Source organism: Taudactylus pleione, unplaced genomic scaffold, assembly GCF_031769625.1.
Source record: "Taudactylus pleione unplaced genomic scaffold, aTauple2 ptg000135l, whole genome shotgun sequence".
In the NCBI taxonomy this organism is placed as follows: Eukaryota; Metazoa; Chordata; class Amphibia; order Anura; family Myobatrachidae; genus Taudactylus; species Taudactylus pleione.
In genome coordinates, this window is record NW_028284537.1 from 10,015,001 (window position 1) to 10,038,207 (window position 23,207).

The window sequence follows — 23,207 nt, forward strand, 5'->3', positions numbered from 1 at the left end:
TTCTAATTTCTCGACTCATAAATCAGCAGCAGTTACCAGAAAGCCAAAGTTGAATACCGAAAATATATATATATATATATATATATATATATATATATGGGATGAAGTAATGACACCCCCCCCTTAAGTGAAAGGAAATAAAAGGGGGCATAGAGAAGGAGTTTATCACTTATATGCAGTTTTGGAAAATCAGACCTTGCAAACGGCAAATGAACAGTCACCACTGGTGGCATTGTGTTAAGTAGGCAAACGTAAGGCTGGGTACACACCATGCCATATGTCGTTCGATCAGCCTAAAAACGATATATAGCATAGTGCATCGGTAGGTGTATACAGACGATATGTCTGTGAACGATGTTTTTCACAGACACTATCCTGCAGCACAGCCGATGTCAATATATCTTGCAGATAAATCGGAACATCTGGCTGTGTGTACTGGTGACTGATATCTCAACTGGGCAGGCAAATTTAAATGCCCACCCAGTTGTGATTCAGCACAGACACATTGAGTGACAGACTGGTAAGCGTGTATTGTCTTACCCATCGGCCGCTTGGTCTGCAGATACCTGAGTAGGCAGATATATCGCCCAGGTGTGTACCCACCTGTTACAAGTCGCGGTCACGACTTGTCTCCATCTAGCAGTTTACCTTCTCATGACGCTGTTGTTCCGGTTCCCTCAGTTGCTAGGCGATCTGCACGCCTCAGGAGGTCACGTGTTATCTACAGCACAGCATCATTGGTTTCTCCTCCTATTTGTGCACGATGGCCTTTTGCCGCCTCACCGACTATAGTGTTCCTGTAGGTTCTCTCGGCTCAGCTGGTCAGCATTCTATATCTCCTCATGGTAGTGTATTCTGGTTCTCCAGCTGAATTGACTTGCCACCGGCTCCCAAGCTTCTCCGTCGGCTCCCTAGCCGCACCAACAGCTTCCGCGCTGCCACTGGCTCACCAGCCTCTGCACTGGCTCCCTAGTAGCTTCCGTGCTGCCACCCGTTCACCAGCCACTACATTGGCTTCCCAGCCACATCTAAATTACACCCAGTTGTGTACCGGCTCCCTAGCCGCACCATCGGCTCTCAAAACCATATCTCAAATACACCAACTCCTGCTACCGGCTCAAAGCTGCAGTACCGGCACCTTAGCAGCACTATCGGCTCTCAAAGCTGCACCATCAACTCACTTCTGCTATCGGCTTCTGCAGCACCACCGGTTCCAAAGCCTCATCATTGGCTTCTAAGCTGCAACACTTGTACCCCAACTTCTGCTCCCGGCTCTCAGCTGCACCACTAACTCCCATGTTGCTTCATCGGCTCATAAGCCACATCATGGGCTCCCAAGCCAAAATACTGACTGTACCAATTCCTGCTGTTCCTCTCACCATCGGATCCCATAGTATATTCGGGTGAACCACTACTGCCCCGAGTATGAAGACCAGGTGGCCACCTAAGTACCGGTGATCGTTTATAGACCTAAGGGAACAACGGGTGGCTGTTAGTGGCGGAAGACCTCGCTAGCCTGGGTTCTAGTGGGTTCACATGGAACGAGCTTTGGGATTCACAACACTACCTTAAGTTAGTGACAAGTGTCAGTGCCCTATTAGGATTGTAACAAATAAACTGGCAGTACACCTAAAGTTACCATAGCTGTTAAATAGACCTTTCCAGCACCATGTGCAAATCAACAGGACAGCTGGGTATTATTTAATCATAAAAAAAAAAATTGGTAATCGCAGAAAAATATACAATGGTGGGGGGATTATTCTCCTTCGCTGCAAGTAATCCATTGATTTTAAAAGCTTTTCTGTGAAAGGTGACATAACTATGATCTTGCACTGTACAGACACTTGCTATTATGTAGAACACTAACTCAACAGAGACATTTCCATTTACGAGAGGAACTGACCACCAAACGTACTGCATGATATGCAAATTATGGTCCTAAGTAGATCTAAAGAGTAACTACGATGACGCATTGGTTGGTTTATGCAAGTGAATAGGTATTTGCACCATGGTCCACGATACAAAATGTAACATCGACAAATCTGTTCTATGTATTCAGAAGTTTATAGGGACATTAAAGACACCATTAGAATTATAAAGGTAGGTGGAATTCAGCAGACAATCGTTCTTCTCCAATGTACAGATGTGTCCATATACAGTACTTGTCAAAAGTCTGAGCACACTCCCTGAAATCGAAAAGAAGCTTGTTTATTGTACATTCTGCTACTTTTGTATGAATGGAGTATAATAAAAATAATAAAATATTTTATTTCCGTAACGAGATGCAACCCGGAAAATCGACAGAAATGTGTCAAAAGCTCCAGTTAGTCAAAAATGGGCAAAAAGAAATGTGAGTTAAGTGTGGAAACACGTGCTCAAAACATTGTTTTGAGGGAAGGTGGTTATTCTCAACAGCAAATCCACAAACGGTTGAAGATATACGATGGGGCCGTGCATCAGGCTACTGAACGAAAGTCAAAAAACGGTCAAAATGTTACAAGAAAACAAACTGGTCGTCCAAAAACAACAACTGTTCGTGAGGACAACTTCATTGTGACTACTAGCAAGCGTAACTGACGTTTGACCACTACGGAAATAGGAAGGGAGTTGCGAAAAAGTCGTTCCCAGCTTGTGTCCGATAGGATGGTGGCCAGGTGCTTGCAGGAACATGGCCTTAGTGGTAGAGTTGCGGTAAGAAAACCACTTCTACGTGCTACAAACTTAGCAAAAAGGTACGCATGGGCTAAGAAGCATAAGGATTGGACTGAGAAACAGTGGAAGAGGTTGCTTGGACCGACTAAATTGAAATTTGTACTCTTTGGCTCGCTTTTGTGCGTCATCGTCCAGTGAGCGTTTTCTCCCAGACTGTGTAGCGCCAACAGTTAAGCATGGAGGCGGCAATGTGATGGTTTGGGGATTTTTCGCGGGCAACCAAGTTGGTGACTTAGTCAGAATCTACGGAATAATGGATCAAAAGGTGTACCACAACATATTAGTGCATAATGCGATTCCCTCCGGATGGCGACTTGTGGGTCAGAACTTAGTTTTCCAACGATGCAAAACATACGTCCAAGTTGTGTACTAATTATTTGCAAAAGAAACAAGACGCTCAAGTCGTAACAAAAATGGAATGGCCACCTCAATCACCAGATGTTTCACCCATCGAGCTTTTGTGGGAAGAACTAGACAGGGAAGTCCGAAAACAGATGCCTACCAACACTGTGGGCCTCTGGGAGGCTCTTCAAAGCTGCTGGAGTTGAATGGATCGCTAAAATCAGGAAAAATTAGTAAATAGGATGCCAAGGATATGCAAAGCGCTATCAAAGCTAAGGGTCGTCACTTCAATGAAAGCAGACTACCTAAAACTACCTAAATAAACTTGCCTAAAAGTCAAAACAAGTATTTTTTTTTTGTTTCCTTATTGTTCAAACAGTTGTTTATTTTGTAAACAAAGCCAATAAAACAGGTATTATTTCGTTACTGTGCAGTTAAATTGAAAATTCCTTAAAATATACTGGTGTGCTCAGACTTTTGACAACTACTGTACATCTATTCTCAAATTGCGCCAAATAGCCCCGTTTGGTGTGCAGAAGATTCTGGGATTAAGGGGCTAATTCAGCAGTGGACGGAAACGCAAAGCTGCATGCAGGCTATAGATATGATGTATGCATGCAGGCAGCTTTGCAATTCCGTCCTTGCAAATATGCAAATGCAGCAGGTGTATGACACCCCTCTGTATGACACACCCAGCTGCATTTGCGATCCAGGCACTGCGACCGAGGTCACAGGCTGGGATCACCATCGTGACCATTGGTGGCGATGGTGGACGGTGCCGGGCTGCCAGGCAGATAAGTAAGCCTCAGCTTACTCAGGCTGTCCGGTTTGCGAGGCCAGGAAACTGCGTCCGTTTGTCACTCTTGGAAAACGGGACGGACACGCCCCCATTTCCGGGAAAGCCGGCCACCCTCGCACCGCCCTTAAATGCCTCTGCCTGTCAAACCAGGCAGAGGCATCGAAGGGGCTGCGTGCGATTACGCAGGACCCATTGCGCAGATTCCCGATTTCAGCCCCTAAGACACCATACTTCACAGTTTTGGCCGAACTTGCATCACTAATGTGACAAAATTACAACATACAGGTACCCTGGATACTGGCGCTGGCATTGTATGCAGTAACTGTGTGCAACTCGACGCTAACCTGGATAAAAAGGCAAAAGACTGAGGACTGATGAGAGTGAGCCATGCCACGCAACTATGTGCTTAATCAGCGACAACATAGCAACTTCACTGCGACAAAAACACTAATCCTAAGTACCCAGGACACTATAAAAGACTTTGGATACAACCATGATGCGATAAAAATCTAATTTCAGAACAAAATCCGGAACTCCTGTAATCGCTGCCTGTGGCAGAGCACTTAAGTCGCACTATGTATCTAATGCCATATGGCGCACAAAGGCTAGGTGTATGAGGACACATCTGTATTCCCCGCAGACCAGCACCAGGACCCTGAGCGGACCTGAAACGTAGCTGTGACCTGACGCTAACACGTATCTGCTTTCCACGCAGGTGGCGGCCGATATGAAATGCAGCGCTGCGATACAACAGAAATGGCGCGGACGGTCCAAAATATTTTTATTATACGGTTAAGACCAACTTAACAGAGACTTTAGTAGGCTTATGGGTACTTTGTACACAACAACGTACAAAAGACGCTTTTGGTCATTCCAATTGCCATTCATCCCAGAACGCACAATATAGAGTGTACACACTGTGTAATCTTCCAAACAGCACGACAATCATGTAGGTGGATTGTATCCAACTAATCTTTTCTCCTGTACACACTATGAGACCATCATGTAGATGAATTGCAGTTCAGGAGACGACTTCAGAGGAAAGATTGGACCAATATATCTTATGGTCATTCGACTGTCTGTACACACTGCACAAAACGCACCACATCATTCATGACATCTTCCCATCTGACGTGCAGCACATCAGATGCGAGGATACAATGAACGACGCACGTGAACACGCGATTGAGTGCACGCCCTGGGCCAGATACAAAGATGTGCGCAAACTCGATAGTATTTTGGGGTCTGCACATGTGCAGACCACCACTCACAGATTCCCCAAGACACTACATAAGTGACACGCTGCGGCATTTGAGGGGCAGAGCGGGGGCGTGGTTGCCCGGCATTCCTGGAAGAGGGACAAGGCCAGGGTCTGCATGGGTGGATGCAGTTTCCTGGCCTCGCAGGCTGGCAGGAACTGGCCTGGCTGAGTAAGTCTCTGCTTACGCTGTTTGGCCAAAGAAGCAACTAGCTCAACCGGCAATCCGAGCCAGCGCCAGCACTCTGATCGCAGATGCAGCAAGATGGGGTCTATTGCCTACAGATACGTCCTGCTGTATATGAGTTGGATGGTATTACACAGCCGCTTCCTTGCAACACCGTCCATCTGTAAATCAGGCCCAGTATGCCACGTGAAAGATACGTAACTCCAATTTACCTAAAAGCGATTTATTTCCCGGGATGTAGTTTATATCCTGGCTGTCGGTGCTGGAATCCCGGACACTAGTCAGAATCCAGGCGCCAGCATCCCGACGGTAAGTATTTGGGGTAGGATACTTACCGACAGGTGTCTGTATCCTAACCCTGTTGGGATGCCGGAGTCAGGATCCTAAGCACCGGCATCCTGTACCCAACCCGATTTTCCAAAATATCGTCTAATGTGTACCCAGCCAGACCAATATCCTTGTTCTTTGCCATCTTTAATGAAGTAAATATTTGCAATTTTTTTTTTTAAAGTGTTTTTTTTTTCCATCTTTTCCCATTTTACCTCACTTGGTGACACTTTTTTTTCTCCCTCTGAACATGGATGACAGACAGAGCTTTGCAGAAATTTGGTGCACTGCCTCCCTGATTCTAAATGCTGGAAAAGACCATTACACACTCTTAGCATCTCCGTGCTGGCTGATGGAATATAAAGTAACACATTAAGGGCTAATGCACACAGGCAGCATTAATATAGGTTATGTTTTTCTACTGATCGAGGAGGGAAGAGGTTGGCGGGGGCCACTCTGATGCACTATGAATCATTGACGCCTACAGAGAAAGATATCTTGTGCACCTGGGTGTCCTCACATAACGTCGGTTGAATGTGGATGACAAATGATAAGGGCCTGTTCCGTACACTGGAAGAAAAGTGGGACATCATGCAGACTACGCACCTGACTCTCATAGAGGCATCTCCAACTTCAATGTTGATGCTGCGATGTTCACAAACAAGGTATCATCAAGGCCACAGTTCACCCTTTATGTTTTTATGGATTTTTGGTCCCCACTTGAGACTAATCATTTTATTTTTATTTCCAATTACCTATCTAGTGATTCCAGCAATGACAGACTACTAATTCTTCACAGTGTCAAGTGAGCACCATGGCAAACCACAATCACACAGCACATGCACTGGTGAGCAGAGGGGCTTTGTAATGCCCCCTCTGAGCTTTGTCTACTCTGTGTACTGTAAAATCCTCCCCTTCTGCCTAAATTGGACATTGAGAGCCTATGTCTAGTTGGTAGCCATATTGTTGGCAACAATATACTAAATACTATGAAGTTAACAAATATCCTCTAGCACAAATAACAACAAGTCGCTAGACAAGTGGATAGTGGTATCTACCTATAGATAAATAATTAAGAAATCAATTATAATGTAACCAATTATATCAGTGAATGCTGCTGTTGACTAAATACATACGTTGTCACTATTTTGATATGGGTTGGGTATGGGTTGCCAGCAGTCAGGATCCCGGTGGTCAGACACTTGTTGGCCGGTATGCTAACCCTCCCCTCTCTCTATCCTAACCTCCCCCCCTAGTGCCTGAACCTAACCCCCCTCCTCCCCGCACCCTAAATCTAACCCTCTCCCCCTAACCTTCCCGCTTGTGCCTAACCCGCACTCGAACCCTCCAATTAACCCCTGATACTTACCTTCATGGTGCAGACGATCGGTATTCCAGAGCAGAGATCCCGACTGCTGTCGGGATTCCGGCGCCAATATTTAGACCGTCGCCATCCCGTCAGCTGGGATGCTGACTACATCCCCTTGATATCTCCAGGTTTTTTTTAGCAGCCGCAGAGGATGTGTGCCTCATGTATTGCGATACGGCTGTTATTATCCAGATGACTCCCGGTTTCCAGCAGCCCCAGAGTTGCAGCAATTCCTCTGTATCTGATGATGTGTCCTGGACTCTGTCTAAGTAATGATTGATTCATTCACTACTTGGACAGAGTCCAGGACACAGAATATGAGACCACATTGTACCACGCAGGCTAGAAAGCCACGAGGAAATGTGGGTCTGCAGGCCCATACAGATTGTTACTATGCAAAGAGCTGACTTGGCCATAGTATCCACTCTTTGCTCAACCGTAGCTCACAAATTAGCGATCACGTAGATTATTAACTAGCGTTGTGTGTGCATAAGTGGCAAGGAGGGAGGGTAAAATCTTATGAGTGGTCGGCCTATAAATAACAATCTTGCAATCCTGCCTTCAGTTATTCCATGCCAGTGGTCTGAAGGATCAACAGCCGGGAGCTACAGGGTTCTAGATTCTGTAAGACTTAAGGAAGGATTAATTCAGCACGAGCTGCCCATCTACTTCTACACTCCAAACTCATCATACGAAGGCAAATAACATCGCACAGTGAGACCTTCAATTTTCAAATACAAGTCTGGGCACAGGCCAGGCAGATGTAATATCATCTACTATCTAAGTTGTCCATAGAACAAAACCAGCATCACAATTTAAAATGAATAATCATCCAACGCTCAAAGTTTCACACGTAAGAATATCTAACGCCCAACCAAGAATACTAAAAGGTTTCATAGGTCTCTCAATAAGGGATGAATGGCAGAAGCGATTACTGAAATGCTTGCGCCAATAAATCTCACCCAGACGTTTAATGTGATGTGAAAGGATTCTGCAGCCTACAAGGTATAGTCTTAAAAATGCATAATGCAACAAAGTGGGAAACTAGGATTAAAACGCCACGACGCGGCATTCAATTTATGGCTCTGCTTTTATGTCGCTATTATCAGACCTTAATGATTTTTTTTTAATTCACTGCTTTGTGTTTACTTGCTGAATGTGTTTCGTTTCATTATTAGGACATTTCGAGCTTGTATAAAAATATATACTGTGCAAATAGCTCGCTGCCCTGTGGGTACAGGCAGCAGTCAACCAAGGTATATTTATAAGAGGTAGTTTGGGATCAGAGCTTCAATTTAACTTACATCCCCTATAGCAATGAAGGAATTGTAGTACGGCTTTTCCAAAATAAATAAAGACTGCGCATTCTGGGTAGAGGTGAACAGTGCAGACATGAAATGCCTCAGACAGTACATAAAAGGATATAAAATATGCGTAACACAAACCTTTCTAATCCTCACAGACATGTGTCCTCATACATCTAGCCTTATCGATATCGACCATCCGTGCCCACGCATCGACCATCGTTTGGTCGTTAGAGAGGTTGAAATAAAGAACGACATAATCAAACGATAACGTTATCGTTTATATCGTTCTTTTAAGTTGGACCGCGTGTATGCACCATTAGTCACATCACATTGCAACGAAGACAAAAAAAAGATAATTGGCGCTAGCAGGGTCGCACGGCGCAGAGGGGCTGTTTAGCACGATTGCAGCAACAGTGTATGAGGACACATCTTTAGATACCTGTAGCAGACCATCAAGGGAGAGATTATACTGATATTCTTCTCAACGCTTTGTATATTAAATTATACCTGTTGCATTTTGTTGTCTTTTAAGATTGTTTTATAAAATGTTTTTTCCATATCTATCAAACGCATTCAATTTCCTAAAAGCTAATAAAATGGTTACGATCACCTCTGTATTCTTTTTCTTTCTTTTTTTAAATCTTATATACTACTGTACCTCCAAAAACACAGTTTTAACGTGAAACGTACTTTGCAACCTGTGCCTAAAAGCAATTTAACGCAACACTAGCTATAAATGTACTGTGAGCTGGGAAGTAAAACTAAAAACCGTAAAGGACCTAACACTGTTTATTTATATTTGAATATGGGCCCTGATGCCAAATACACCACAACAATATGAATCACTTAATTGCATGTATAGACCAATACATTCTGATCTGCACCCTCTTACCGATAGGATGTAGTTACCTTATCGACAGTTAGAAGGGGCAACAGCAGCAGAGGGGGTTAGTGGTATGTCGGACCTGACCTGCCGGTACTGCGCTGTAAAGCATTGTCACCGTCTGAGCTCTACATCTTTCAACATGATGCTTTACCGTCATGTTTAAACTTCTAAAACCGACATGGTCACGATGCTTTACAGCGCAGTACTAGCAGGCTGGCATGTCGGGTCCAACAAACTGCTGCCCCCTTCTGTTTGTCAACATTCTGTGGACCAGCCATACCCATCCCCTGACTGCAGGGGTATTTTAAAAGCATTTTAAGGAGAGAGTGCTTCTCTATCTCACATCACTCTCGTATGTGAAAGGTGAGGAGGCAAAGTATACAGAAGCCCTGGTTGGAATGGCGGGCTTGTAGTCTCCTAGTTAACAGAAAGGTTTAGAGGGGAATTCAATATGAAACGTAAACTTTGCTGTCAAAGTTTACGTTTCATATCAGAGCTTTTACCTGGGATAAAGTATCGGGCGCGTACCCGCTTATCCCCGTATTCAATATGAAACTAACAAAAACGGGAGCCTGCGAAGTGGGATTTGCGTAAAGTTATGAAATTTTCCTGAAAAAAATTGTAGGACCCCCCTAAAGTTGTAAAAACATGGGGATCACTATGGGTACCCCCGTTTTAGCCTGCAAATGAAAGGTGTTTTTTTCCAGACATTGAAGAAGTGTTGCAGAAGAGCACTTAGGTTATTTTTTTAGTGTTTTTTAAGTGGTCCCATCAAATTTGGGGTACATGAAAATGGGTACTAGCATATTTTGATGTCCCTAAAGTCAGTTTTTAAAAATTCTGCATTTGTGCACCTGCCGCTATAAATCTATTCTAGAAAACACCTGCCGCATACTTGCAGAATAGCCCTTAACCTATTTCCCTATTGTTAAACAATTTTTTCCAATTTTTTTTTCACCCCAATTTTTAAAATCATTTTTTGAGGTGTCCCTATTTTTTTTTTATTTTTTTTTACTTTTTTTTGACAGTTATTCTTTAAATGTGATTCCCGCAAAAAAACGGAGTTTTCGCTGCATATTGAATTCCCCTATTAGTCTGCGTTTAGTGGATTAATTTAATTAGTAGTTTTAGACAAAAACATTCATTTTACTACTGTCACCACACATGAAGCTTCACTGAAGGTTAAATATAGAGTTCAAAAACTTTCATTCCCAAAAAAAAAAAAAGGAGACTGGGCTACAGGTAAGCAGCTCAGACTACTATCATTTCAAACTGAATTGATGAAAAGTCATCACAAATGTCCGGGAATAAAGCATAAAAGGCTAAAAAAATTAAAATAATAAATTTTCAACTTGATGGCAGCAGAAAATTTATTAGTAAATTGCAAATCATGGTATCACTTAGGACAGGGAACCCCAGGCCCGGGGGCCGTATAAGGCCCCCAGAATCATTTGGTCTGGCCCTCTGAGCTTTTTTTTGCTAGCCTCATCTGGATGGCAGGGTGTTTATAATGGCACCCTGCAGCCAGAACCTATGCGTCCTTAGGACGCTTCAGACGGTCACACCAATGCCCTTACAGCTCCCAGGAGCATCCTCAGGATGCTCCAGGCATTGCTATAATCACTGGCAATTGTGGCCCCATCCTGTGTGACATCATACGGAGGGGGTGTGGCCTGCACCGGGCCTGCGAATAATGTTGAATATATCAAAATAGCCCTCGGCAGAAAAAAGGTTCCCCACCCCTGACTTAGGATATGAAATTAAAATCATTGAAATATACGTGATCTTTATTAATTACACTCATCCCTTCAATGCTTGGCTTGAATAATTATTACGCCTCAGACGATTTGGGCCTTTCCTTAGAACCTTTGTGACTATGAAAATTATAATAAAAAATGTAAGTAGTGTTACCCAAAAAACTAGTGTCTTCACTGTACCTATGACCCTTATAAAGTGGATCAGCAGCAAGTGACGGATTATACGGGAGGACACAATTTAATAAAGGCTGTTTATGACACAAGTATTCCTTACAGAACAGAAGTGCCCCCCACTATCGTACCATCTGGTCCCGTTTTCGGATCACACCTGACTGGGTTCTCTTAATCTTCCCAGACCTTCAGCTCAGACAGTTACCAAAGACAATATAAGTAAATATATTGATGAGATACTGGAGGTTTCTTTAGATTAACGGGCAGCAGCCCTGCTCTTGGCACTGGATATTTAACACCGCTGCTATTCACCCGGTCATGAATGACAATGGGGAGCCAAGGTGCACATACAATTTATGTTCCAAAGTCTCAGAAGGGTCGGCAGAGCCAATGCTGCTTTAATAGAGGTCACTGGAGAGCTGGGAATTTAATTGTACATGTAATGCGGTGTCTCTCAATTCGCTTATGAAATTGGACGTCTGTTTCTGGGTTTGATGTAGATGGTTTTTCTCCTCAGCAGCTCATCAATTAGCGGCTTCAGGAGATGGTATCAGGTGCAGACAGAGAACTCACTGTGCACAGCTATTTTACAAGCTATAAAGAACGGGTTAAGGCTGACAGTTCCTATATCACTGAGCAAAACAATTACTAGGTACAAAGTGACTTTACCAGAATGCAGTTAAAAAGAGGAGGCAATATGAGACGTTGGAGGCCACAATGTTGCGTGATAATGGTGCAAACCAGCCACCCAAACGGCCTAAACTCTAATCGTTCACAGCCTGAAAATGGCCGTGGGGTCGAATTGTTTGGTTTGGTTATGAAACCTGTCTCACCCACCTGACGGTTTCAAATGGAGATTGCCACCATACGTCGTACAGTGTATGGCGACGCTCAGATTATTGTCCCATCACTCATCCCCGCCTCCGTGTCAGCTGCACTGTCCTGCAGTCTATCCCACTTAGGGCAGACAACATTGCTCCGTGAGGGGGCAGCCAGGACAGCACAGAAGGGGCGTGGCAGCTGGGAAGGTGGGCCGTACAGGCACGATCGAGTCATCATGGCCCCCGCCACACAGTGTAGAGAAAACAGTGCATTGCAGGGGGCGGGTCAACGATGGCGTGATTCAGTGCAAATCTCCCACTGCCCACTTGTGCTCTTGTGAGCGGGTGCGGGAGATTTGCCCACTTTTCCAGCTGGTCTGGGAGCGCCACCTCATTTTCGGGAGCCTCCCGGCCATTCCGAGAGAGTAGGGAAGTATGTAACATAGTATGTAATTATTTTACCTCTATTAGCCCAAATATTGGGCTACAAAATAAATTAGTCAGTATTTCACATGAATATAAATGAAAAGCTCTGTATTATGGAGATGCATATTAAAAATGAAATAGCTGGAGTGCATATACTTTACAAAATATATCTTATTAACTCTTCAGCAGCAGTATACCAAGTGGTCAGACGCGGTCTGCTGTTTAGATAGAGAAGCACCTCCGGCTGCCTCAACGGGTCAGACCCTGCTATGCAGAAATACACAGTGTAGAGACACACAGTGCCAGGGTATGTAATGTCACAGCAGTGCAAACATCTACAGAAGTGACCTGTATCTTACCCCAACAGGGCACCGTAGTAAAGCTGTGATAGGTGTCAGCTGTCTGTACTGGAGGGGGAGTTCATACCTTACCAGCGTAACTGCAACGTAATATCAAGTTCAAATTAAATGTATTTTACCTCTATGGTATAGATTTGAAAACGTAAGATTGAGGGATCACAGCCTCTTTTAAGGACATCACAGGCGTTTTAGGAGAAGGGTTAAGCATTAGTTTTCTATCATGGCACAATTTACCAGCAACAGTCAAGTAATCTTCTGCATTATACAGTAATACAATAAACATTACACTATACTAACAGCTCAGCTCATACACAAATAGTAATGGACATTTCTGACATTAAGATCCCATTACAATATAATCTAAAATGACATTTTCAGAAATTGTTCCAAGACATTTCACATAGGACAATGGAATTATATACAAAATGAATATATAACATCAAGGAGAATATTCCAGCAGACAACCGTAATTTTTAACATAAGTTCATTCTAACAAAAGTAGGTGGTGACAATTTGTTTGCTTGGCTGATTGATCAATCATAAAAGGTCAATGCAACAGTGCCCCTAGTGGTAAAAGTAGCATGGAATTTCTTATGCAAGAAAGTGGTTTTTGATTGAAGAATCAAACCTTCGATATTATTGCAGCAAATGGAATTCTGAAACCATCATCGATAATCAGCACACACAACTCTACTGTATATACTATAGCTGACGGTAATGAACAATTTTGCACATGAGAAAGGTGAGGCCACTAACTCTCCATCATTGCGCCAGGATTTCGGAAATTATAAAGTACCTTTTCTTTACATTCCAGTGTTCATTAATATATGGATTGGATGGCAACTATACAACTGCTTACAAAATAATTTCCTATACAATTCTATTAGAAGCAGATTTTTGATGTTTCTTCTCATGAAGAGAAAAAAGCTTATATATATTTGGCACAATTTACCAAGATATTACAATCAGTGGCCCAGGCTAACTTATTGCTTCACTGGACCAGTATCTGTGGAACAGACCATGCATTACCCAGCTTGTCCTGGGATTTCAGTTCCACTTGTCAAAAACAAGTCAAAAAAAAAAACAAGTCAAAAAAAAAAAAAAAAAAAATGTAAAAAATACAAAAATTAAAACAATAAAATATCTGTGAAATTAAATTTGGAATCACTCACATTGCCAAAATGCTTCATCCGGAGATGGTGACCATGAAAGGAGGATTGCGGTGGTACATATTATTCCTGCAATCCTTGCTAAGTAGGTTTCTCCATGCTTTGGTAATCTAGGCTTTTTTCCTAATTAAAATGTATCCCAAGTCTGAAAATGACCTCTCTCATATAGGATCATTATTTAAATAATACAAATATGCATATATTAAAAAATTAGAATTTTCACATAATGGTAAAAAATGTAAGGGTCAGTAATAAAAAAAAAAAAAGTTTCCACTGTTGACACGAGTTATAAAGGGTAGAAAATTATTGGTGATTATTAAAAAAATAAAGTAAAAAAGTAAATGTTTGAATTTTAGATTGCTGGACGTTGCAGAATTGTTTAACAACCCCTCTTCACATCCCACTACTCATCAGCGTTGTGGGTATTTCTCACATAACGGGACCACCTAAACCACCAAAAGAATTTGTGCTGTGAAATATGCAAATCGCGCCATATGCCAGTCGCCGGAGGGCCGTACAATGTCTGTTTGTAGCGTTATAATGAATGGAGGTTGCACTTGTGAAACAGATGTGCACTTGCAATGTCTTATTAAGGGGGCCAGTCACTGAGATGGCCCCTCGATCCTAAACAGTCTAACAGATGATGACGAGTGTGTCTGTTAGCCCAGGACTAGGAGTGATGAAGTCTCTCCCAGTTATCTGGGTATAGTCTCGCTCCTTATACCATTACCGGAGTCATTTGCATTAAAAAAAACATAGATCCCTCTTTGATAGCAGCATTCAGATTGAAGTGAAGTGAATCAGTCACACGCCTGTGTCTCAATATTCCTATTTCATAAAATAAACTGCAGAGGGAAATCAAAAACAGCAACAACTGGCTTTGAGGGGTGATTTGTGAGAGTGGCTGCGATTTCCGAGCTCGGAGTGGCACATCAGTTGGATTCATAACTTGTTAGAGACTGTGAGGGATGGAAGTGCTCACTACACACTTGTCCCTCTATCTCAACAGCTGCAGCTGTGTTTCTCTAAAGATCCTTTCTGGCTGTAAACACATTAGCACTGCATAAACACCTTGATTTACTGGAGGAGAGACTGGAACGGTGGCAGGCTTGCGTACGTGCATCGGTGGTTAGGATCATTAAAGACTTCCGCTAATATCGGCCCATAATGAGTGATCATTAGTTTCCAGCACAGATACTAAATTAGGTAATATCTCATGAAGGAACATAGATGCTTGAGGTCGGAATAACACGATGCAGCATCTATATGATCTGGGTGTAAGATCTGCTCGTCTACTAATGAGGTTTACAGTCCAGCATGACTCTTAAGTGAAAGTGAACCAGTCAACCACACAGCCATTGGAAAGGAGACTGGTACATTGGCTGGGGCAATATACATGAGAATGCGATCTACCTATCCATTCATTATGATGATATCCAGAAAAAATATTCTGGAAAAAGCAGCTCAGCAATAGGAACTTTGTGCCTCAGGTGATGCCACTTAAGTTGGCCAGATAAGCACAGATAATGGTTAGTGGGACAGCAAGCATGCTGCAGTGTGTGTTACCAAAACCATTTGCACGGCAAAGAATTATGGGACTGAAATACCAAAGATCTTTCCCAGGTCTGAACGTAAATCATAACACTCTCCAGAAAAGTCTGAGAATATCCTGAAGTTTAGGGAGTTCTCCCAGAGAGGAGAACTTCTTCCCGGATCCGACCCACCCCTCTCGCTGAGCAATGTCACGAATCCCAGTAATGCAATGCATATCCTCAACAAGTCAAACCAATAGGCACATGTGAAGTAAATCTTGTTTATCTGCTAAAAGCACTAACAGGTTTTTGTGCAATGTGATATGGAACTTGGGCCTAGAACAAAATGTCTGGTTCTGAGATAATCTGGTCACCAATGTATACAGCCATACCGGAAAATGATCCAGATGGCATGTACTTAAGTGGCAGTATTGCCCTGTGTATGATATTGTTAGGGAGTTTCTGATGATGCATAAAGGAAATTTTCCCAGCCCCCAAAAATTAGCTGCCTCCAAGTGTGTGAGCACATTAATGAACAAAAATTAGCAATGCAAGATAACAAGCATCTAATAAGGATTAGGGTTTAAGGTACGGATTGCAGCCAACTATATAACTGTACTTGTACTCACATTACACACTGACAATGCATTATGATTATACTTAAGCTAAATATAATGCATACATAAATTAGGAAATACACTAATATCATGTAAAGATCCGTCTCTGTACAAGGAGTTAATTTTTTGTATTGGTGAATTTTGAGAATAGCTCAGAAATATCTGAAAGTGCCAAAGATATTACAAGTATAGGGATTACCATTTTCAGATGCTCCCTATTTCCCGGACAATCTCACATATGATGTGCTTAGAACAGTCCCTCGAACCTATTTACAAATGATGGTAACTATGTACAAATAATGCCCTAAAACCATTCAGAAATGCTCTCATTTTACTGAACAAAGCCACCGCTTGCAGAAATAACAGCTTTGAGTCTTTTGGGGAAAGTCTTCAGTGGTGGCTCATTGGCCTAAGCAGGTTGTTTAGGTTTGTCGGATGAGGCTTCTCCACACCATTTTTTAAATTGTTCTACACTACCAAGTGTGAAGTTTGCCGAGGTGAGGGAAAATGGTTCTGTGGTACCCAAAGGTGTACTGGATGTGGCTATTCAGTGCACCCTAACTCTAGGTTTATCTACAGAAACCTGTAGCTCCTCCACAATGGTTGTTGCCCCTCTGTGTCTTCTCCCATGGGTCTCCTTGTTTGCGCACAGAGTTTGGAACATTTTCCAGGCAGCATCTGGGTGGTTTGAAGTACTGAAGCTTCTACATCCTGATAATTGAACCAACAATCCCAAGCTGCACATCCAAACACTTAGATATTGTTTTAGATAATTTTTCTAATTTCTGCATTTGTATAACTTTATATCGCTTATGTCTTCTGGATGCAATTTAGTCCTCATTTCCCCAGCTGCCACAGAGATATGCTGAATAATGATCCACGAACTGTGGGGTTCTCACCCAGAAAACGTGGCAGTTATTTGAATGGGGATGTAGTCAGCATCCCTACGTGCGGAATGCAGACGGTCGAAATACCAGCGCCCGAATCCCGACAGCGCCGGGATACCGGCTCCAGAATACCTACTGCTGGCACCCCGAAGATAAGTATCTGGGGTTAGGTTTAGGCATTAAGAGGTTTAGGGTTAGGTTCAGGCACTAGGGTGGAGGTTAGGGTTAGGCACCAAAAAGGGTGGGTTAGGGGTAGGGTTAGCATGCATACCGACCAAGAAGTGTCGGTATGTCAACCCTGCCGGGATCCTGACTGACGCCATCCCATACCCTACCCATTTGAATGATTCACAGGTGGAGAGGACTTGTAAGGAAGGAAATTATGTCCACATTTGGCCATTGTTTTCCACCAGGGTAAATTTACAGCTTCCACAATGCTAGGATAAAATTATAATTGCCAACATTTTCACCTTTCCTCCGTGAGACCTCGAGAGGTGGTCCAGATGGCAAGTGCAGGGGGCATGGCAGCATAAATGACATCACCAATGGTCCATCCCCTGCTGCACGGTACTGCAATTTGTGGCATAGAACAGTGATGAGGGGGCAATTTGTGGCATAGAAAAGTGACGGGGGTAAGGGGGCAGGTCCACAATAATGTATTTCTTTGCATGAAGACCCTCCCCCACATCCCTAGGGAATTGGTTGAGATGCAGAAGTGTGACCTGTTATTCAGGGAGTATGGGAGAACTCCAAGAAAATCAATGGTCTCCTGGACATTCCTGGAGTGTAGGCAAGTAAAGAGTAAATCATTATGCAATCAGCATATTTAAGTTTCTGGTTTTGCATAGTAAAACAATGTCACATTCAAAACATAATCTATAATAATAATTCAGAGTTTCAGTAAAATAAAAATTTCACAGAGAACACAATTTAGGTGTATACATTAAATTTAGAGATTAAGGGGTATATTCACTAAAGTGTTTTTTTTGTTTTTTTAAGAAGTGGAGATGTTGCCCATAACAGCCAATCAGATTCTAGCTATTAGAAGGTGCTAGATTAATGTTAAGTTGAATCTGACTGGTTGCTATGGGCAACATCTAGACTTCTATAAACCTGCACTTTAGTCATACATGCACCTTACCCCCATTATGTAGCGGTTATATTAAATAACAAACCCCAGAATATATATACATTCAAATGGGATCATTAGTATAATTTCCCTGCATTGGATATAAGGCACAATGATCCCTATGGCTACATGCACTTTCTCAATTGTATCAGTGTGTTTTCATCAACAAATAGATTTTACTGACAGCGTTGGGTCTAGTTTACATTTGGATGTAAGTCAGTATTATGACACGTCTCAGATGTAGCAGTACATGCCTCAGATGTAGCAGTACACGCCCACTTTACTGCCGCGCTCATAGGTGCTGCTTTCACATTCTTCCTGAAATGCTGTTTCAAAAGTAGGCAAGTATGACTTTAGTAAATATACCCCTTAATTAGAGAACCGGTCAAGGGACAACTTTTGCAATGCACATTATTAATAAGATTAGCATTGTGGTCACTTCAACAAAATATTCACTGATAATGGTACAAGCTAATAATTTTTTTCTGGTGCATGAGTGTGCTTAACTGTAGGTATAGAACTTATTAGTAATATCTCCTATTGGCTTTTTATTGGCAGATAAATATGTAAATAGGCCTTATGCTAATACGCCATTACTGGGAAGGAATATGTAAAAATGGGCACTTCATATGCAGCAAACTTGCTGGCTATCCCTGTCTGCTTCAAGAGTCACAACAAACTCTAAATGCCAAGCAGGATGCAATTGAAAACCTCTTACAAAGAGCCCTAATCACAGCTGACTGAGCGGAATGACATGTTAGAATACATCGCCGCAGCTCACGCCCAGCGCGGGGGTAAAAAGTTGACATTTAAATTAGTTCTGGAAATTTGAATGCCGGAGCGTTTTAGACACACGTTATACTGTACCCTGGCAGAGAGTCAAGAAATATTACATCAAAAATGAAAATACTATACTTAAATCTCAGCACATCCTCCCTCCGGGTCTAGGTAAAGTCTGAGCTGGAAAACGTATAAGCTAGATCTGCACCTTACCATTGTCTGCACATTATGCAAAAAATCTGTAGCCTGGATATCGTTAACATTAGCCAGGCCACCTTGGTTAACCTCACAAGCTAGTCAGTTTGATGGAGCTTTCTAGATGGACGGGGTAGAGCCCTCATTTGAAACACTAAAGCTGCGATTGCACACATTAAATCCTATTTATTATTTTAAAAAATACACAGCAATGTTAATTTCTGCACAACCTCTTGTATAGAGTATCTGCATGGGATGTAGTTATCATCCGGGTGGTCGGGATGCCCGCGCTCAGAGTACCAACGGTAAGTATTAGGGTTATGGGGAAGGTTAGGGTTAGGCTGCGGTAAAGGTGGGTTAGAGGTTAGTGTTAGGACACTTACCTGATTGGGTCGGTATTCTGACCGCCGGCATCTCGTACCCAACCCTATCTGTATAATAGGTGGCAACTTCAAAGCTTCAGCATCCATGACAGAAACACGTGTGTATTAGAAGGAATAACAGGTCATTACAATCTGCAGAGATGGGATGATACAAGTCATGCCCTGGATGATACAAGTCAACTTGTGGCCTTGACCTTCACAGACTTTGCAATATCCATGGTGACAGACACATCACCCTATTGACCACATCAGTTATCATGAAAGTAGCAATGATTTCCCAGGAAAGGTAAGGACTCACCTCCAGTAGACCAAGACTGCTATCAGCAGAATCAAGCAGAACAATGTTAAAGCTGAGACGACCATCAATGGTACGATCCACTCCATCTTGCTGGAAGAGGGACGGCTCGCCATGCTCGAGTTATACTGGTCATCTGCCAAGTAAAGTTATAAGAAATAAACATATAAACAAAACAAGACGGCACTTCAATAGTCACCAGCTGTCCCCATGTCCCCTCCTTGTTGGGTAGCTAAAAGGGTTATTCTATCCAATGCCAAATGAATCCAATACACCATAATGTATCTCACCAAATAAGCATGACTGCTCCAACCTGGATGGATCCTTATTCTTTCATAGAAAGTCTCCTGTATGGAAGGTTCACCCCCCCCCCCCCCAAGTCTGTACCTATTGCTGGCAAGTAGGTTGGGATCCTGATGGAAATTGTATTTGGCTGCGTTTACAAAAGGTCAAGATGTCGTTGTAACGGTGTGGTGTTGCCAGATCCCGCCCCGGCCTCGTGGATTTTTATATGGGGGTACCACGAGTGCACGGTTTAGCCACATTAAGCCTAACTGAACTGTCGCCATAGAATGAATATTAAATCTATACAGTATATAGTTCAGACAATGTCTTATTGCAGAAAGCATAATTGTTGCGCTGTAGAGTTTAGTATTGTTAAGATATTAGTAGATCTCGGAAAGTTAGACATTAGCAGGACATATTTCGGTCTATTATATTGATAAATGTATTTTAGGGATTGTCAAACATTTCCCACATGAAATCGCATAATCCTGAGAGATGTATCAATCAGATCTCTACTTCACCTACTGTAGTGTTATAATTTACTACCACGGCATTTATTAATGGGGAAAGTCTATTACAGACCCATTATAAATCTTGCAAATGCACTAATTACGCAACGTTACCAGGTGTCACACAGCAAGTCTGCAGAATCCAATAAACAAGCAACTGGTGGAAAACCAGAGAGGTGATGGGGATCCGCACTGGTCAGAATGTATAGAGGGGGACTGGGAAGAAAGATGACAGATCAGCATGGGATTATTCTGTTTGCAAATCTAGGCCAGTTATCAGCAGCTACAGCATCTGCCCTTTAAAAGACAAGTCTTGCAGGGGGATAATCAGCACGATGCACGGGGTTAGTGAGGATTTTCAACCGAGGCGAAAGCTGACTTTTAGACACTTCCAAAAATTAATTAGTATGGTAGTGTCTAATGTAACATGACACAGATTCAGCTTAATTAGCATACAGGGATGGGTAGAATTCACAGTAGGTCATATTTAATAAACTGGTGCTATGTGCTCAAATGTGTTGTAATCCATAGCAAACAGTTTCATTTAGCAAATGAAAGCAAACATCGGAGTTGATTCTCTGAGTTACTGAAGCTTTGGCTACAGGGCTTATTTTATTAAAGAGGACCCATAACCTCTCAGAGGGGTCCTCTTATATAAAGTTTTTATAATTAGTGTGTTATTCAGTTTAAAATGCTAGATAGCTTGGACAAAATGCTAATTGGGGCCTCTGCCATCCTCCTGTTATACACCAGTAAGACTGTAGGGATCCCACTGGTTCCACTACTGCTTTTAAACAACCTCTACTTAAAAAAATAAAAGCAGGCAAAAAAAAAAAAAAAAGTCAAAAGCAGAAAAAGGAAAAAAAAAAAAATAAAGAAAAAAACAAAAGCATCTTTAAATCAGCACTATATACAATGCCAACAATGGGAGCTGAAGGTAATTATTATGAATGAAAAGCTAAATTAATATACCATTTTCAACAACTGTTTTTTTGTCCATATTTATTTAAAATGTAATTTGCATATAATGTCTTCAATACAGACATTAATTCATAGATTTACTAAAGTTTCTAAAAATTCAAAGTGGAGGTGTTGCCCATAGCAATCAGATTATAGTTAGCATTTCTTTTCTTTTTTGCATCCTAGAAAATGATAGAGAGAATCTAATTGGTTGCTGTAGGAAACAGCCCCACTTTTCAGTTTTAGAATCTTTAGTACAGTACATCTACCCCCTGGTGTTGTGTGTCCAGTTAGACAATAGAGAAACCTTATCTAGCAGTTACAATCATAAGTGATGCTCACATGAAATGTTTCAACATAAACTTTGCCTCCTCCTCAAGGCGGATGGTGGCGACCAATCTTGTGGAACCACCACTGTTATCAAGTATTGACCACCAAGACTGATAGTATGGAGAAACCAGAAACAGAGCACTTCATAGGATGCAATCAGATAAAAATCTACAACACAAAGGGGGAAATGTATCAAACCTTTTAAAGAGGACAGGTTTAGGAACAAATCAGATGCTTGTGATTTAGCTAATACATTCTATAAATGATAGAATGGCTGCTATGGCTATCAGCTCTACTTGTCCTCTTTAGAAGGTTGGATACAAACCGCCAAAGTCTTGTATGTACTCCAGGAAGTGATGCCCATAGAGCAGGATATGGTAGTGGTTTTGTAGGCATATATCTTGAGAAGACTGAAGGTGTCACAGGAGGGACTACCACCACTAAGGACAACTCCAGTAGATGGTTTTAGAGTATATATAAAAGGGAGCTACCAGTGGAGCCATTTATATTTTCCATCAGTGAACGGAACATGGACATCAAGAAAAGACAGACACGAGGACCCACATCAGCAGAAGAGACCTAGGTTGTTGGGCTGTGGACATGGAAAAAGGTTTCAAAACACACATACAGAGAAAAAGACAGGTACAACGATGACTAAATTCTGAAACACACATGCAGATGGAAATTTCAATAGGAATTAGGTACAACATAGAAAAACTGTACAGATTAGGCTTGGTCGCTTGGTGAACATTGTTTGAAGTCTATTAATAGATTTTGTTAGTCTAAAGCACAGGTTCTCAAACTCAGTCCTCAGGACCCCAAACAGTGCATGTTTTCCAGGTCTCCTCAAAGAATCGCATGTGAAATTATCTCCACCTGTGGATCTTTTAAAATGTGTCAGTGAGCAATGAATACACCTGTGTAGCTGCTGGGTGACCTGCAAAACATGACCTGTGTGGAGTCCTGAGAACAGAGTTTGAGAATCACTGGTCTAAAGGAAGTAGTTTAAGCGCCAAGTTCCTGCAACAAAAGCATTGATTTGCTGTACAGACAGCTCAGTGACATGAGCGTTTTCTCAAACACCTTCAAATAGATAGCGACTCAACAAGGCTAATCTGAAGAATAGCGTGGCAGTGATCTGTTCAATTCTATGCTGGCTACGTGGACAGCAGTGACCTATATCGTAGGAGGTGGTAAGAAAATGATTCAGACATATTCTTGCGCAAGTCTCTGATCCACTTGCATAGGCGCTGTCCACATGGAGATAAGTGAACTCACGTGGAGCAATCTGTGCAGGCCACAGATCTAACCAACTCTAGTGTGGCAGGGGAGCAGGACACAGTTGTAAATTTTAAGAGAGACTATAATACACAAGTGGTGTTACCATTTGTATTAACACATTTGATGTCATCACC

The 23,207-nt window shown here is 42.3% G+C and overlaps 1 protein-coding gene across 3 annotated transcripts in view; it reads right to left on the reverse strand.

Moving 5' to 3' along the window:
* The window catches only part of PTPRG (protein tyrosine phosphatase receptor type G), a 501,503-nt gene that overhangs the window by 73,684 nt on the left and 404,612 nt on the right, over nucleotides 1-23,207 (reverse strand). For all 3 annotated transcript variants that reach the window (XM_088473430.1, XM_088473429.1, XM_088473431.1), the window contains one exon: nucleotides 19,712-19,844. In XM_088473430.1, the coding sequence (XP_088329556.1) occupies nucleotides 19,712-19,844 (133 nt within the window). The remainder of the gene's footprint in view (nucleotides 1-19,711; nucleotides 19,845-23,207) is intronic.